Source organism: Pagrus major, chromosome 18, assembly GCF_040436345.1.
Source record: "Pagrus major chromosome 18, Pma_NU_1.0".
Taxonomy (NCBI): Eukaryota; Metazoa; Chordata; class Actinopteri; order Spariformes; family Sparidae; genus Pagrus; species Pagrus major.
Window position 1 is genome coordinate 2059788 of NC_133232.1, and position 18386 is coordinate 2078173.

At 40.5% G+C, this 18386-nt stretch overlaps 1 protein-coding gene across 3 annotated transcripts; it reads right to left on the reverse strand.

Annotated features, from left to right (window-relative positions):
- Nucleotides 1–802: 802 nt before the first annotated feature.
- Nucleotides 803–17015, reverse strand: cfap96 (cilia and flagella associated protein 96). 3 transcript variants are annotated; one of them, XM_073487582.1, is made up of 10 exons: nt 16899–17015; nt 16637–16748; nt 16121–16216; nt 7774–7882; nt 6758–6977; nt 5995–6132; nt 5341–5416; nt 4907–5092; nt 4603–4766; nt 803–1178 (listed from the first exon to the last, which is right to left on the reverse strand). In XM_073487582.1, exons 4-10 carry the CDS (start codon nt 7871–7873, stop codon nt 1124–1126), a joined length of 939 nt encoding a protein of 312 aa, XP_073343683.1. In that variant the 5' UTR covers nt 7874–7882; nt 16121–16216; nt 16637–16748; nt 16899–17015; the 3' UTR covers nt 803–1123. The 3 variants fall into 3 exon arrangements, with proteins under 3 accessions (XP_073343683.1, XP_073343681.1, XP_073343682.1); XM_073487580.1 differs by lacking the exon at nt 16121–16216 and adding an exon at nt 16217–16286; XM_073487581.1 differs by lacking the exon at nt 16121–16216.
- Nucleotides 17016–18386: the final 1371 nt, after the last annotated feature.

Consider the following 18386-nt stretch of genomic DNA (forward strand, 5'->3'; position numbering starts at 1 on the left):
AGTCTCCACACCAGCAATCTCTTTTTCCAAGATGACTCACTGCATCTCAGTAAATTCCTTCTGTATTCACTTTTGGCTTGTGGGTGTTGACCTATCTGGGGATCCCTCTTGTGTCATGATTTAGGTTGTGGGGCCTGCTGTGGGGCTTTCCTCTTTATTTTATCTATTAATTTTAACCTTATTTCTAGCCAGGACAGCACCATAAAAAGTTTCACAAAAAGGAAAAAACAACAACTGAAAACAAACAACATTAAAAATGTTCACATAAAAGAAACAACGATTGACTTAAAACAATCAGCAAATGATATCAAGCCAATGCATTTACCAGTGTTCAGTAACAGGACATGCGCATTCAGTGCTCAAATAGCCCTTAATCCTGTTCTTATAATCTTCCAAGCTAATCAAGTAATCGCCAGGATGATGATGAAAGATGTAAAAGCTTTAAAAGCACTTTCACCAAAAACAGTGCGGGTTCATGAAATGGAATGATTTGTCCACATGACCGAAGGTTGCAGCTGCAGATAGTTTAAGGAGTCAGTAGAGAACACAAATAAGGAGGCAGTTCATCCAGTATGGCCTTATGAAGAGAAATGTACCAATGTTCCAATCTATGATTGCACAAAAAAGACCAATCAACTTTCTCATACAGGCTGCAGTGACAGATTGCAATGCATCGTGATACACTGAATCCAATGTGTTCAAAGAAGATACATTTGCATGCATGTATAAAATGTCACAATAATTAGTTGCTGATAAAAAAAAAGAAAAAAGTTTTGTCCTTGCACTAAAAGAAAACCAGCATTTGTTTCTAAAACGTTGCCTTGAGCTTTTCTGTAAGACAACGGATGTGATCCTTAAAAGACAGGAAATAATTACTAAACACCCAAAACCATGACACATCTAGAACATTCCAATTAAAGAGAAAGGGAACCAGGAAAGTAAAAAGCAAATGTCCCTGAAGATGGCTGAAGCTGTATTGCCTTTATATTACAGTAATTTTGAAAGTATTATATCCGTAGGAATGTCATCATAACATAGAGTGAAACATATGCAGCAAAATAACTTCTCAAGTACACTAAAGGTAAAAAAGTCAGCCAGTGTGGATTCAGTGTGAGTGATGAAGTCAGAAGGTCATCACAGCTGGAAAGGTCGAGGTGTAGTTTGCAGAGTGCACACTCCTAAAACAAGAAGGAAAAACAAGATTTCAGATCAAATTTGTTCCACAGATATTTTGCACACTTCTGATTATTTATCTTGCAGAAGTTAGCAGCTGAAATTACAGTTCTTCTCAGAACAAGGCAGAACGTAAATATGATATCAAATTTAGCATGCGACTGATAGTGTCTTGGAAATGTCAAAGTTAATTCACAATTTTCTGATGTTTCACAGCTATGTGAGGGTTTAGTTAGGTTTAGGCACAAAAACAACTTAACTTGGTAAAGGTTCAGGGAAAATCGTCAGTCGTACGTACTGTGATGTGTTCACTATCATCATGTAAAGTATGCTACAAGGGAGCGAGACTGCGAGGCAATATAAGCCACTGCAATAATAAAATGCATTTGACTACCTCTGGAACCTGTACTTCTACATATTTATCTATTGTGATGTAGTACCCCAATGAATTTGGGGAAATTAAATCAGTGAAGTCCAGTGAAGTCTGCGTCTGAAGCAGACTCAGTGGAAAACTGCAGAAAGTCCACAAGTCTGTAGAGCGGGTGGAGAGGTCCAGAGGTCTAATTAAAAACACATGGTTTTTAAAAATAGAAATTGTCCTGAGGTCCTATTAAAAAGGTCCAGTGGTGTCACACTTACAAATGTTGAAACATAGACTTGAACCATGATCACTGGCTTGGCAGCCTTATCACTCTAACTTCACCACCATCCTCTCCACATCCTGACATTAAAATCAGGTAATAAACATGTAATGTCAAAGTAATATCATAGATATATATACACATAGATGCCTCATTGGCTGGTGGATCGTACGTCAATGTTGTCGCCATATTGCAAGACTCGCCTATAAACAAATACTTGTAAATGGGGGAGCTGCAGTTTTTCTGGATAAATTGCACTATAAATTGAATTTCACAAAGACGGTGGCCCAGTTCAAGTGGGCATGCCGGTGTGCACACTCGGAAATAAAGCACAACCTCACATGTGTGACTTTACAGTTATTTTTTCATTTTGACATACTGTATTACCACACTGGACCCTGGACTTTCCTGAGAATAGCCCGTTTTTACCGTTTCTTCCTGCACCAAATGCGCACCAAACGTGACAACAATATTCAGGAAAAAGCATGGTGTGAATTATTTATCATAAGTCTGGTTTTACTTGGCCTATCACCAAAATGTAAAAACTGGTATATAGTTTGAAGTCCGAGGCTGTGTCTTGCTGCTACATCATCTTAAATCGGTCATGTGATTTGGAAGCACCGGCGCGTCCGTCGACTCCAGAGGGTTAACCAGCAAGGGGCCTGTGCTATACAGGAGATGGCACAACAACACGGCAGAGGCACTCAGACAAAAACTAAACTAAAAACACAGCCTGTGAAAATAGCACTACGAAACAATGCCTAGCCCTACGCAGTGTGCACGCAGAGTCCCCATTCCCCTCTTAACAGCAGTAAAAGAGGAGCTGGATTGGATGGAAGCCAGCAGCAATATCTGAACTGAATGGTGCCTGTCCCGAAAAAGACTGGAAAAGTGCGAATCTGTGTGGACTTAAAGAGACTTAATAAAGCTGTCAAACGAGAGACTTTAATTTTGCCGATACCTGACAAGATGATAGCTCAGCTGAGCATCTCCACAGTTTTCGCATCACTTGATGCAGCTTCAGGGTTCTGGCAGATTCCTCTGGATAAGGATAGCCAGAGGTTAACCACCTTCATAACACCTTATGGAAGGTACTGCTTCAAGTGTCTCCCTTTCTCCCTTTATCCCTTTTGGGATCACCAGTGCACCTGAGATTTTCCAAAGAAAAATGGTGGTGGGGACTCTGGAAGGGCTGCGGGGAGTCGGAGTTTATCCATCGTCTGTAACCGCTTATCCTTTTGCAAGATTGCGGGGGGGGAGGCTGGAGCCGATTCCAACTGACATTGGGTGAGCGGCGGGGTACACCCTGGACAAGTCGCCAGTTCATCAGTCCGCTTAGGACGGCTTTGCTAGCTAGTGTCCTCCATTGTTGTAGCAAACAATATGATATTACTAACTGAATTGATAGGTCAAGGGTCAATACGGCATGCAGTAAATCAAGCTGATAGGGAAGTTGTAGAGCGCCCTATGCAGGATCACAAGGCAAACTACTTCAAACGTGTTGTTGCGCTTATAGACTATACACAGATCATTAGATTCGAATATGAACTTTTCCTCCCACTTTCGAAGGAATGTTCATATTTCAAATAAAACAGCCCAAGTATACAGTATACATGAATTTCCCCAATGGGCATCAATAAAGATGTATCTTATCTTACATGATCTTATGATTGTCTTTATCAGTAAAGATCTGTCTTGAGTTTGCCTGTATTCTCTCTGCTATAAAAATATAGACAGCAGACTGACTGCCACTGACTGACTGATCTGTTTAGTATTTTTTCAGTGATGGGCTGTTATTAGTAGTTACAGATGCAGTTTCTTGAATTTTGATTGAGAAGTGTTATGACCTGAAGCACAAGAAAGCTTTGATGAAAAGGACATCTACAGAAAAAAGCAATTTCCATAATGTAAAAAACGTATAGGGAGTTACGTTACGTTACGTTAGTTATTCAGTCAGTCTATTACGTTGATACACACTCCTCTTGAGCGTTTAGCAGTGATTATAGCATTTACAAGTATCAAGATTCTAAGTAACTGGAGACAAAACATTTCGTAAGCCACGAAGCTTCATCATAAAGCCTTGATTATTAAAAAAATGGACTTATAGAAGGCTGATGAGAAATGTAGACGTTATTATGCTTTTATTCATCAGGGTCGGTACCCTGCTATCAATGCAATGTATAAATACTCTATTTCCATGAGATCTTAAAATAAAGATTTAAAAACTGTATAAAAACTAAATCACATATTGCTGTAGTTGCACACCTTACATCCCACTGGCTCACCTAAATAATATTTCTGGCTAAGCTCCTGCCTCCGACGGGTAAAAGCTAGATACAACTGTGTAAAAAAATAAATACAATCTGTTAAAAAATGATCAAAATAAATTCCTCATTGTACCACTGGGATTGCAGCACAGCATTTCAGCAATACTGAACACTTGATGGTTATTATTCACCTTGATGGTGGTTTTACATTGCACATTAAAATATATTGTCCAATCAATGTGTATACATGATCTTAGTTAAAATGATGTGGTGAATTCATTCAGTCACTTGACAATATGCACTCACTGAAACCAAAGACAGACTGTGTAGCAGTTAAAAATCCTTGCTCCACCATGTCTACATCATGTGTCACATGTGTACCCCATATATTTCAACTGCTACAATTCTCAACTTTCTGCTTAGACATGTCCCTTAAAAGGATATGTCAAATTATGACCTCCAGAGGGTGATTTTTGTGAGAATAGAGGAAGGGAAAATAGATAACAGAGACCAGGATTAACCTGTTAACATTGACGGTGATGATACTCTTGACAGGTGTGCTCTTAGGACCAGGAGCAGGATGGAAGATTGGCTCTTGATTTGTTGGTTTGGAATGGCGAATGACATACAGATCAGCAGAATGTGAGGGATAGGAGTTAAACGTGCCCGCTTTCATTCCTCCAATCTAACACAAGATACATTCACAGAAACATGCAGACTGTTAAAAAATGTACAGGCAAACATATCACAAATCAATGTCACAGGATTTTTGAGTTCCATTTCCCTCTGATGTTGATGCCGAATGGCACATAGACTGATAATCACCTTTTTGCTTGGGGACGGGGGCTTGAAGGGAACTGGAGAGACTTTCTGTCCAGGTGCGAGGGGCTTGTGTGCTGGTGGGAGTGGCTTGTCACAGCGATATGGATTGGCCTGAAAAAAATCTCTGGGGTGAAGGTTGAGTTTGAAGGGGCCATCTCTGAACTTGGAGCGGTGGATTGTTGCTGCCTTCTGTACCATAGAAACATGCATACACATTAAAAAATATAAAAATCTTAAATACGCAAAGGGAAAACCATTCTATAGCTGGTTAAACAGAGGCAAAATAGTGTCAGACTGCTTCACAAGCTAGTTCTATGTAGAAACTTGGCTGTGCTTCCAGATCCTAGCAAATTCAATATTTAGGCGAGTGCCATGTTATTATAACCATCAGGAGGATGGCCAAAACTTAATAATAACACAAGACCCAAAGGTGTTACCTTCAGTGCTTCTCTGGCTCTGTCGTAGGGGTCTGAGGCATACAGCTCAACTTTGGACAGTGTAACATTGGGATAGCTGCAGGAGATAACATGGTATTTCCTTCAGCTGCACAGAATAAAAACTCACTTTGTATTATTATCATAAATTAGCCATAGTGTCCTTTGTTACAGAGTATGTTTCAATGATAAAAAATAAAATAAAGACAATCCATATATATTTAACTATTAAAAGTACTATTTGTAAGTTGATTTTTGAGTCTCATTCCGGTTGGCTGCCATCCCGGAACGTCAGTTTTTTGACGAGTTGGGAAACCCGGAGTTTCATTATTTGACGAATTGGGACTGAGACTTTTCTTACAAATGGCACCTTTAAAAAGCGGTCTGAGAGAACACTTTCGTTGTCCCTGGGACATTGGTACTTACATTCCCAAAAAAAGCATTGAGACTGGATTTCTGGATATAGAAAGTGTCCCAAAACAGGTGATAGATAATCCAACAAATGCAAAAACTTCAAATGTATGACTATTTCAAGTCATAAAATGCATACACCCTCTACAGTTGCAGTTGTTCCAGAAGTATAGGAGAAACACAAGGTTAAAAATATGACGTGTTAAGCACTCACGAACTACATTAGAAAGAGTTCTTGCCATAAACCTGTAACCACTGCCTTTCTTGGGGTTTGAGGTGACAATGTTGCGTCCAGGTGAGCGATGGGCTTTCCGGGCGACTGCTAGCGGACTCATGGCTTCGACTGGTCCTGACAGAGTCCCATAGTAACTACCTGAGCCACAGCTGGAGGGAGAGATTGCATGATAATAGTGAGAAAGGGCCATGAATACAAGAAATGAGTAAATATGAGTGTACTCATGATTTTGAAACTGTAAGGCTGTTCATATTTGGTATCAACATGCTCTTGTTAAGGGAGTCTGGTGATATTGTGCTTACTAGTTCAATAGTTGGACCAGTGGAAGCAGATAGTGTGTTCACAAACATCTGCTGCTGACATTGGCAGGTTCACAGAGACCAAACATGTCATTAACATTACAGTGAAGCACATGGAGATCAGTGTGTAATCCATTCTGCCTATTGTTGTGGCTACTTCTCCTTTGTTTTTTTGTTTTACATACACACTTTTAAAAGAACATGGTCACATGTAGTCCAGACCACCTCTGAATGTGGTCTGAGTGATCTGAAGTAACCATGGTTCTGAATCCCCTCATTCACTGTACTGAAATTCAATAAATAGCTTTAATTTACATCTATTTTTCACTTGTAATTTGACTCTTATCAAGATTTAGAAGTTTCTGAGGTTACTTTTAAGGCAGCAGCTCTCAATCTTGGAAATGGTCAGTTTCTGAATGAATGGATCAAGTAGTTATGCATGTGTCTGTGTAGGTGTCCGTGTATGTTCTCTCACGGCTTCTTGACCCCGTTACAGGGCAGGAAGGCCTTGTCCAGGTTCTTCTTGGCCTGCTGTATGCGGTTCTGGTGGGTCAGTTTCAGCGGGTCACTCAGCGCCTCATGTTCAAATATCCGTTTGAAGGACTTGTCAAAAAAGCCACTCTGCAGAGCACATCGTTGTTTAGCGACTCCCACTTGCATCTGCCGGCTACGATAGGCTGACTCATTAAATGGACCTGGAGTTGGAAGGAGGACATGACATCTTAAATATAACCTGCAACATCTTTTATAATGATCTCAAAAGAGTGGTAAATCTGTTTCACTAAAAATATGGACCTAACTTTGCTAGCATGTAGGTAATCAAGGTCACTCAGACCAGTTGATCCTGGTTGTCCCTAGGTCAAAGCTGAAGCACAGGGGAGATCGTGCTTTTGCAGCCGTGGCCCCCAAACTCTGGAATGAGCTGCCTCTAGATGTTAGGCTGCCCCCCACACTGCCTGCTTTTAAATCTCGCCTTGAAACACATTTTTATTCCTTGGGTTTTAATTCAGTATGAGAGTGGCCCCTGTCTGTCCTTGTGTCTGTCTTAACTGGTCTTTGTGTTTTTACTGTGTTAGCCATTTCAGTTTTATTGTACAGCACTTTGGTCAGCTGTTGTTGTTTTTAAATGTGCATTATAAATACATTTTGATTGATTGATTGATAATGAATAGGTAACCTGGTCAATGTTTGTGTCATCATCAAAAAGTCAGTTCACCGATATGACAAAAATCATGTTGACTGTGCTTTCTGCCACTGGAAAGGACAGTGTTCAAAAAGAGTGTACTAGTGTCTCTGGACAATTTATAGATGGTGGGGAGTTTGACAGCATTTTCTACCGAAAAAATAGTCCAAAACAAGACAGCTGATGGTTTCATCTGTATATTGCTAGATTCATGGTAGTTCTAAGTGCTGTATCTTAGGCAACTGGACGTGTTTCAGTTTCTTGAAGACTTACTTATGAAGTAATCAGGCAACATATATTATACTTACGGTTGGTGGGTGTTGTGTACTTGTCACCGACAGAGATGTAGCTCATCTCTTTAAAGACACCCAGACGCTCCATGTCACTCTTCCTATCACCTGATAGCATTGTAAGGCACTGGAAATACACAAACACACACACAGTAAATTCTTATAGCTGTCCTTAAAGATAATTAACTGGGGTGGGGGTGTCCAAGTGTAATAAAAATTAATTTGTTGACCATCAGGGTTGCGAGAAGCCTCCCCAATACTCCCTCAAAATCAGGGTTCAAATCAGGGCAGTCATACCTCCACGTCCTGTCGAGTGGTGGTAGATTTTTATAGGAAGCCACCAGTAAGAACTAATATAATATTGACACCATACCTCTGTTTGGTCCAGCAAATAATTAATTCATTAATAAGTGGATTATTGGGCAGCTGTTGTCGCCATGGAAAACCATATGCCTTAAGAGCTGATCTAGGTTGCAAGTATTAAAAAAAATGTGGAGTTCTGCAGAATTAAAGCAGCTCTAATCAGAGTGTGAATTATACAATGATAATTGGGGGGTCAACTTTTTCTCCAGGGCGTAAAGGGAACCAAGTGCAGCACAGGCGTGTGCTTCAGTGAACTTTTCACTGGGGGTCCAAGTCTTAATCAGGGGGGTCAGACCCCCTATGAAGCCTTTTCCACTGCCTTAAAGGACAAGCCCTTCACATTCTACAGGGACCCTTTCTTTGACTACCTGGGAGCTACTAAAGCCCAGAGGATGAAATCAGCACTGATGGATTTAGCCTGGAAAAAGGCTGAGGAATAGCCACTTGTCATGTTTAAGATATGTATATACGGCATTCCAGGTGTAGAGATTGCTTTCCACTACATGCTCCCTGAAACTCTTGTTTTTTGTTTGTTTGTTTGTTTGTTTGTTTGTCTGTCTGTTTCTTATTTAATTTTAACGTTGGTCTCATTTCTTGTTGTGTTTAGCTGCCCTGTTTTCACCTTGAAATGTTTCGGTGCTGTACTTGTCCATTTTTGTCTTTTATGTGATGGTTTGAAGGAGGAGTAAAGTAATCTATCTATGTCAAACTGGAACGACCAGCTTGTTAGTTTAACAAGCTGAGTGGTCTGTTTAGCACAGTCAGTTTTACCTTTATTTCTCTTAAGGAGTAAGGAGATATGGGCTATATTAATGTCTCTTGAAAAACTGCCTTGGGATCATCAAAATCCAGGAGGTATCCTGTCAAGACCTGGTGACTTGTTTCTCTGCATATGAAGTGCTGCCTTTAATTCTAGGGGTCTAGCTCTTCTCGTTTTTTAAAAATAGTGTTAAAATGTCGTCTCGTCTCAAGAAGCCAATATCACGTATCATCTCGTCTCGTGAGCTGAGTGTATCGTGACACCCCTATTTAATTGCTCTAAGGAAATGGGTAGATCCAGCTGTTCTGAATCAGCCAAAGTAAGATGTGACATGTCCAACTGCCCAATAAAATGATTAAACCTATCCTGGTCTGGCTGAATCTCTGATATAAATTGGAGTAAAATGATTGAAAGATCTCATGTATTTGTTGGGTTCGGTTGTGATGTCACCTGTTACAGATCTAATGGAGATCTCCTCCATTAGATCCGTAACAGGTGACATCTGCAAAGGGCTCACTGGCTCTAATTCTGGAAGCCAAAAGATGACTGGGTCTAGACCCCTGAAAGTAATAGTGTTGTCTAGTCCTATGCATTAAAAATTTGAAATGTTGCTTTAAGATGTCATTAATTTCCCTCTTTACTATATATTGGACTGCCTATCCCTGGAGGGAGAGTTGTATTTGGGATTTAGGGCCTTGGTCATCTCCCTTCAGAGAAATTTTATACTCACATTATTATGCTACACCCACCACAGGGTAGGCCAAATCATAATTTACTGTAGACTATAATGTTAGTTATTCTGTCAGCTATTTCTGATGTGCTTTGACACAGGGACATATTAAAGAAGGCTAAAGTCCATGGATATTTCTGTGGATAACCAGATACCATTAATGTATTTTGCATACTTAAATGGAAGAGACTCAACCTTAGCAAAACCTTCACCACAAATCTTGTCACCACTCTGTGACTTTTATCCACTCTCTCCCTGCTCATCTTCCCCTTCATGCCTAAAGTAAAAGAAGTTTCTGTACTAGAGGGGGGTCTCTGGGGATGATGAACTGGAGTTGGTGGGGTGCTCTCTGAACTCATATCTAAGAAAAATATTAGAATAATTTGTAGACATCATTCGTTTAACTTCAATATAAAAGCAAAGGCAAATGTCTGCTCATCTGTGTTTTGTACCTGAGCATGACACGTTGCTACTGTTAGCGTTAGCTGTATCTGGGGGAGACCCCAACACATCGAACACAGAGCATTCCTTCAGATTCACACCGCGTTGAATTAAATGCTTCATCATATTTACTGCAGGTGTTGCATTTTGCTGTGTCCTTATGTTTTTTAGTGTAGCTAAGCCAAACCTTCAAGCATTTGCAGCAGTCAGCAATGGGATGTAAACACAAGTGTCTCATCTTCTCATGTGCCTTGTTGATACACTGCATAATGACGTCACCTTCGGTCTGTGTAGCAGGTTCTGGCAGATAAGCACTAATTTTGGGGACTGTAAAATGCTAATTGCAGTTCACTCAGGAGCGTGACCTAAATATGCATGAGTTAGGAACTGACAAGCAGAATCGAGCGCACATGTCTTAACAAATCCACGGTTCTTTGAAATTTGGAATTGGTTCCAACTTGGAACCGGTTCTTGATACCTAACCCACTACAGCACTGCACTCAACTGTGCCTGTCTGCCAAAAAGAAGAAGATGAAGATGAAGAAAAGGCTTGGGTCTGAGCACGTGCAGTAGCCAATGTTGAGTTGTTGTGAGTGCTTAGGTCATATGTCTCATTTGAACTGTGCCTCTTCTGCCTCACACTAAAGCTCCTCCTCCTGCCACCTAGAGGCACCTCCAAAGTCAGACAGAGAAATCCCCTTTTACTTTCTTCTGAAATGGTTCTGATACAGGAAGTTTAGTAATTAAAACTGTACTGTTGGTGTGAATCACAATTTCAAAGGAGCAACATCAGTTGTTGTAAAAGGAAGAAAAATTGTGAAATGCATTGGGAAGATGTTAAATGGTTAGAGCCTGTGACCGAAAGGTTGCTGCTTCAGTTTGCCTGGTACTTGTTCCCACTGTCATGACTGATCCACTCGTTGTCTTCTTGACATTCTGATTGTATTAAGGCAGCTTGGTACAGGCAAACTTGAGCTTGAGGTAATCGCCAACATAAAAAAAAATAATAAATAAATAAAGAATTTTAAAAAGCGAGTCTGAGTCTCTGTTACCAGGGCAACAATGAAGTGGGGTGACAGACAGCTTACCTGTCACAGGTGTCATTCTCTTCTACAAATTGTCTCTTAAAAGGCCGCCTCGGGAAATTCCTTTGGTTTTATTACCACAAGGATTCGAGTTATAATCTGTGCTTTGTGGGGGTCTCTAGAATAACTAATCCTATGCCTGACCCTAACTCACATTAGGGCGTAGGTAGATAAATAAATAATAGCCAAATGGGTGCACTCGCAGGCCCAAACGCACTGAAAGAGGAGGAGCGGAAGAACTTGAAAAGCCTCCTGCATCATTTAAGTCACATGTATGGGAGCACTTTGGCTTCCCCGTAAAATATGATGGAAGATGACGATGATGGAAGAAGTCTGGTGGACAAAACTGTTATGGTGTGTAGGCACTGTGGCACATCATGTATTACCACAGCATGGTAATACATCGAGCATGGCTGTCATTTGGGCCTCCAGGGCCACTGAAAACAACGTGACTGTGACTGCCTACTACATCACTCATGTGGGAGATGAGAAGTATGGTGCTACAGACATGCCCCCTCTAAGAGAGTCACACAGGCACAAATCTGGCACAGGTACTGTTAGGAGCAGTAGCAGAGTAAAAGCTAGAGAGGGCTAAGTACAACAGCTGCTCATCAGCCCATGATCTTACCTCTGAAAACAAGGATTCTGCAATCCATGGCCCCAAGTGAGGAAGACAGCACACATCACAAGAGATGTCAAGGCTGCCATTAGAGAGTACCTGAACCCCAGATACACTGACCCCCCTAATCTACAGGACTGTCTGAATAGATCTACTGCACTGGATCCAAGGTTCAAGTCCCTGTCTCAACTAGACCCTGCCCTATGCCGGAAGACATACAGTGCCCAGACTGCCCACAGTCTCAGTGGTGAGATCAGTCTCCCCCACAAAAGAAGTCAGAAGCTGTCTTAAATTGCATTTTATCCCTTTTAAAGCCACATTTTTACGATACACTTTTTAGGTATCGGTGGTTTTTAACTTTATATTTTATAACCAGATGTAGGACTTTAGTCATCGGACGTCTGGATCTTAAGTTATCGGACAGAAGCTGAGCAACCAGCCTGTTCTTAGCCTGGTAGCTAACTAGCCAATGGAGACTAGCAGCTAACACCACCGCTGCCTCACACCGTCTCCACCAATACTACCACCATTACAATCCGGGAAGTGACCAACCCTGCTTGCCGAAGGCTGATCCACCTCAGCAGGCCCAGTGTTTGGGCCTGTGTTGCAACCACCACCCGTCTATTCACACTCCTTAACAGTAGGTGGCAATAATGCTCTGTAATGCTAATTGACACCGTCATTTCACAGCATAGAAGAAGACCCGCAAAGTTTGTTTTTGAATGCTAATTGAGCATGGCGAAATGTAAATACAACAGCAAATATATGAAATATGGATTCTCCTACATTGAGGACAAAGACCTCAGTGTGTTTTGTGCAGCGAGGTGTTGGCACAAGAAAGCATGAAGCCGTCAAAACTGAAGCGGCATTTGGAAACCAAACACCCCTCTCTCAAAGATAAACCTGTTGAGTACTTTCAAAGAGGACTTCAAGACCTGAGGACATCACAAAAGTGTCTTACTTCTTCATGCTCGAAGCAAGACTAGGCACTCCGTGCATCTTACCAGGTGGCACATCGTATTGCTAAGTAAAAGAAGCCCCATACCATTGCAGAGGACCTTATCTTACCTGCAGCCATGGACATGGTCAGAGAGTTGGATGTTGGATCAATCGGTAGCAGATAAACTGAAAACTATACCTCTGTCAAATGACACTATAAGTACGCAAATTGAAGACATGTTGGATGACATCAAACAACAGACCACAGCTCGCATTAAGGCAAGTGGTCATTTTGCATTACAAATGGACGAATCTACAGACATAACAAACAAAGCAGTTTTACTCATGTGTGGGACATGGACTTACAGGATGTGTGGGACATGTGTGGGACAGGGACTTACAGGAACAATTTCTCTGCAAAGGAGAGGTCTTACTACTACGACTGCAGAGGACATTTTCAGCCCTGTGGACTTTTATTTGAGTTAAATGGTCCTAAGCTGGGACATGTGCATTGGTATCACAACTGATGGCGCTGCCTCCATGACAGGAAAAATCTTGGGGGTTGTGAGGAGAATACTAGAGAGGGCTCCGAATGCAACTTGGAAGCATTGTTTTTTGCATCAGGAGGCCCTGGCAGCAAAGGATATGGTACCAGTGCTTCATGAAACATTAAAAGATGTCATCCAAGTGGTAAACTACATTAAAGGGAGTGCAAAGAACACCCTATGTTTTCAAAAACTGTGCCAAGATCTTGGTAGTGAGCATGTACAGGTGTTGTATCATGCCAAGGTACGGTGGCTTTCGAGGGGAAAGGTACTGTCCCGTTTTTATGAACTACGAGCTGAAAGCCTTTCTTGCCCAGAACAATTCGCCTCTTGTAAACCTGTTTAGCAACAGTGTGTGGCTCGCACACGTTGCTTACCTCGCTGATGTGTTGGAACAATTAAACACATTAAATGTGTCTATGCAGGGGAGGGGGCACAACATTTTTACAATATGACAAAATCGATGATTTAAAAAAAAAGATCTCCGTGACGGCAAGCCATGTTTCTAAAAAACGATTCAACATGTTCCCCAATGCCTGTCATGTCACTTCGCTCCACTACATCAGCTGGCCGGCTGGTACTGCCATCGCTGAGAGCAAACAAAGGTCACTCAGTGAAGTCACAACTCTTCTCTGCTCTGGCGCCTCAGTGGTGGAACAAACTCCCGACCAATGTCAGGACAGCAGAGTCACTCGCCATCTTCCGTAAAAGACTCAAGACTCACTTGTTCAGACATCACCTCGAGCCCGCATAGCATGACTCCCTCGCTGAAGACAAAACACAGAAACAGACTGGACATTGAGCATGACCTCAGAGTTGCTTTCTCTACTATAACTCCAGACTTTGAGAGACTCTTGGACCAAAAACCATCCCCTTGGACCAAAAAACATCCCCAGTTCTCCTATTAACTCCTCCAAACTCAGGTCTATGATGTCAGTGTTACACCTACTGTAAGGTTGAAGTGAGTGATGTTAGTATTACACCTAAGGTTGAAGTTAGTGATGTCAGTGTTACACCTAAGATTGAAGTGAGTGCTGCTTAATTTTCTTCAAAGCACAATGTTTTTCAGTATTTACCTACTGATAAGGTAATCAGAAGAAAAGTTAATTTTGTATACTTGAATCTTTTTGAATTGCACATTATTTTGAATTTGTGGATAAAAACTGCTACTGAAGAAACTGATTTTTTTCCATAGTGCAGTGTTGGTTGTCATAGTTGCACTTTTTTATTTATTTTTTATTGCTTGAATAAGTGACTGAATAGTTTTAATAGTACAGTTACTGAAGTGTTATGTTAAATAAATTTGAGAAGTTGAAAATGTTCCTTGATTTGGGTCGTGGCTTGTCATTAAGGGGTGATGGTGGGTCCCGAAGCCAGACCAGTTGAGAACCACTGGTCTAGAACGTGGACGAGAAGGGCCTGGTAGAATCTGGGGGTTAGTTCACCCAAAAACTAACCCCAAAACGTAATCATATATATATATATGTATATATATATATATATATATATATATATATATATATATATATATATATGTCAATGAGCGCAGAAAAGTTTCACTTTCAGCTGTTAATGGAAAGACACTTTGTAATGCCAATCTAATTTTTAGGTGGGCTACAAGAAGTTCTTTAGCTATGTCAAAAAAACACCTCATGTCCAGCAATTACTGTGACTAGTGAAATTAAAAGAAAAAAATGAATGAACCAATAGGGGCTTTTTAAGGATTGAAATGGGGTGATTTCTTTTTCTTTTTCTTCTTTCAAAAATGTGCATCCAATATAGTATCAGTATTTCCGTCGCTTAATCAGTAAATTCGCAATTGATAAATGCTGATGAACACTTTGGAGGTCTTGATTACTCATCTAAATTCTATAGACTTTTCATTTAATTTAGTATATCTGATACAGAAGTGTAGATTTTAGAGGCCTTTACACATCTGGTGCTAGAAATTACAGAGCAAATGGAAACAATAGGTTTAATTCTGGATTTGCAAATACACTTATTGGACGCTTATTGTCTCCCTATAGTCCCTCTCCTTTACAGCACTCCTTTTGGTATCTCCACACAGACACAGTCAAAGATATCAGAGCTCGTTATTCTACATTCAGATTTACTGCCATAGATATTCGTACCGTTTGGAAAGTATCAAATGGATTTGGTGCTTGAAACAGCCTCAAGTGCATTTCAGTGTCACACTGTTGCCATATTTTCATGAAATTCAGACCCATTTATTTATTTTCTATTTTTTTGGCCAATATTGGTTATTAAAAGTCTTTATCTCAAGGGCTTTGCATTTTTTGTTTTGTTAAGGTTTTGTAAATCTAGTCCCATTTGAATATATTAAAGATTCTAAATGTACTTGTTTGATGATTATCTCTGGTTAATTTTGAGGTGTGATTAATTAAATGTGAGGTGAGCATTACATTTGAACCACTCAAGATATAGTAAAGGTAATACAAATATAATGATGAGTTTGCATGTATGTGCATTTAACAAACACGCATGTGGCGCAACCACACACAAACAAACACACACACACACACTTTTAAAACTTGAGACACTTGTGGGTACTACTACTTCAAAAACCATAGTGTGTACCTTTAACGTAAGATGTTGGACATGTTTCACACATTGTAATGTAATTAACTAGTTCTGTTATTGTGTTTCTCAGGTTGCTTTACCCTTATTCACGTACCTGAGGGGGTCAGTATAACACCTTACACCACTATGGCCTCTGGAATTACCACAGATTAATAAAAAAAAAGAGACAACTAATAAACTGGTTAGGAGATATGTAACATATCTCCTAACATATGACACAAATCAATAATACACAGGCAGACTGACATGCAAGCATACATACAAATATAGGTCTAAACATACCTTGGTTGATGTGTAGCAGTTACGAACTAACTGGAAGCTGTCCTATTGGACTATACAACTCTGTACATTCTGTGTCTGTGTATACAGGTTGGTTACCTTGGAGAAGGGGAAGTAAATAAACTGTGTCAAGCTAGAAGGGTCCTTCCAGGATGTCAGGTACTGTTGCCTTCAAATTAAAAGCGGAACATTTGCTGGATTAATTAAGAATTGTGTAGTACAAACAAAAGAAGAAATTATCAATATGTCAAAGCTCATTAAACATTACACATACATTCTGCATGTGTGCAGTTTCCTACAGATGTTGGCCCCTGTTAAAAATGTTTGTCCCAGTTGAATTTCTGAAATTCTTTATTCTGTTTCTTTCATATTTTCATATGGATAGATATTTCAGTCTGGACCAGAATGGTGGACACTGGACAGACTGACTGTTTGCTACCACAGCATAAAATATGATTTTCTGTAACAACAGATGAAAATACGTATGTCTACGCAAAATGATTCAGCTAACTGTTTCACCTCATGCAGCATTAAAGGGAGTCCAAACTGTGGTGATGGTGCATCGAGCTTTACTGCTGACTTGTAACTGAGCTGCAGGGATCACATTTCAGCTGGAGTTCTTCTGAAGCTTCTGAAGAGCGGAGGGAGGGGGAGAGACAGAGAGATGCAAACAGAACTGTTAAACACTTTTCTTTGCTGTAATAAATTCTGCACATCATACACATCATGGACAGGAACAAAAAACTGCTGGACAATAAGCTTCTGTCTTTACACAACTCACATTGACAAAAAAATATTCTTTGAACCAGCATTATATTCCACTCAAACCAAAAGTTGTGTTCCAAATCTATGACTATATGTAAGTATTAATGTTGTGGTTGGACTATGTGCATGGCTTGTTTTGAGTTATGCTGTGTCTGTGTGTTTTCAGAGGCGCTGTGGAGTGCTTGGCGTGGTTTCCTGATTGGCCAGAGCTGACACTGATCCCACACCTGTAGCGTATTGAGGTGATCAACTCATGATTAAAAGCCCTGTTCTCCTCTCTTCTCACTGCCAGATTATTTTGTCCACCAGACGTGGTATTTGGCTCCTCAGTGCTACTCTAGTATCTATCAGTGTTTCTAGTGTGTTTTTGTTTGTGACCTCCGGTGAATTAATCTGTGTCTCTTTTTGCCTTCACCAGTGATCACTTCACTCCTTGCTCTGGCCTACCACAACCCAGCCTCCCATACCTCTGCCACCAGCCAGCTCCACCCTGGACTCCCAGTACCACACTCCCCCCTTGAGCCCAAGCCTTATCCTCTGTGAGCTGCACCCTCCACCCAGTGAAGCTTCCAGCCTTCACCTCAGCCCTCACTGAACATTCTACATTGTGTTAAATAAACCTTCTCCTAACTTCATTCCAGCCTCTGTTGTCCACTTGTGGGTCCCTCAACTCCATACCATCAAGTGTAACAATTTAAGTTAATAAAGTAAACTGTATGACAGAGTGATTGACATATAACAAAAGAGTATTAAAAAGAAAATGGAAACAAGAATTTAAGAGTAAAAATAGAATATAAGGATAAAAAACCACACAGCAATGAAGTGATGGTCACCAGCACTACTAACTGTCAACTGTCAAAAGCAATTGTGTGTTTGCTACATATAAATATTAACAGGAACAAATTTAACAAAATGACTGTGCGTGTAACTGACAGTCCAATGACAGAATGCAAATGAGCATTCTTTAAGATCGAATCTCACCCCGACATAGCTGGGAGGAGTTGAATAGCTGTATGGCCTGGGGGACAAAGGACTTCTTCAGTCTGTCCGCTGAGCAGGACTGAGACAGCAGTCTGCCACTGAACATTTGCTTTTGACTGGTGAGTGTGTGATGCAGAGGATGGTGGGTGTTGTCCATGACAGTTTTTTGAGAGTCACAAAAGCAGTTAGTTTTAGACTAATCAGTACAATAATTATATCTGAAATTTTCTAAAATACAAGTAGAGTCACATGAAGTAGATGTGCTCATATAAAGTAGAAGTTCAAATGTGTACTTCAGGAGAGTACTGAAATGAATTTACTTTCCACCAGCATTAAGGTTGCTCACTATGTATTGTCTAACTTCCAGCTCTAGCTCTTCCTAACAGAACATTTGTATAGTTGTCTTGCCTTGTGAAAGATTAATGTTTGTGTTGGGTTGTGTCTGCAGACATTGATGCTTTTTATCTATTTATTTTCAATTTACTCTAATAACTCCTATACTGTCAGAAGCAGGGGATATTAT

Excerpts from the sequence above, each read along its gene's own strand:
- cfap96 (XM_073487580.1), bottom strand. Across the intron at positions 6,978-7,773 it reads GTACACAACACCCACCAACC|GTCCATTTAATGAGTCAGCC; the intron begins GTAAGTATAATA and ends TTCCAACTCCAG. Across the intron at positions 5,093-5,340 it reads GAGCCAGAGAAGCACTGAAG|AAGGCAGCAACAATCCACCG; the intron begins GTAACACCTTTG and ends TCTATGGTACAG.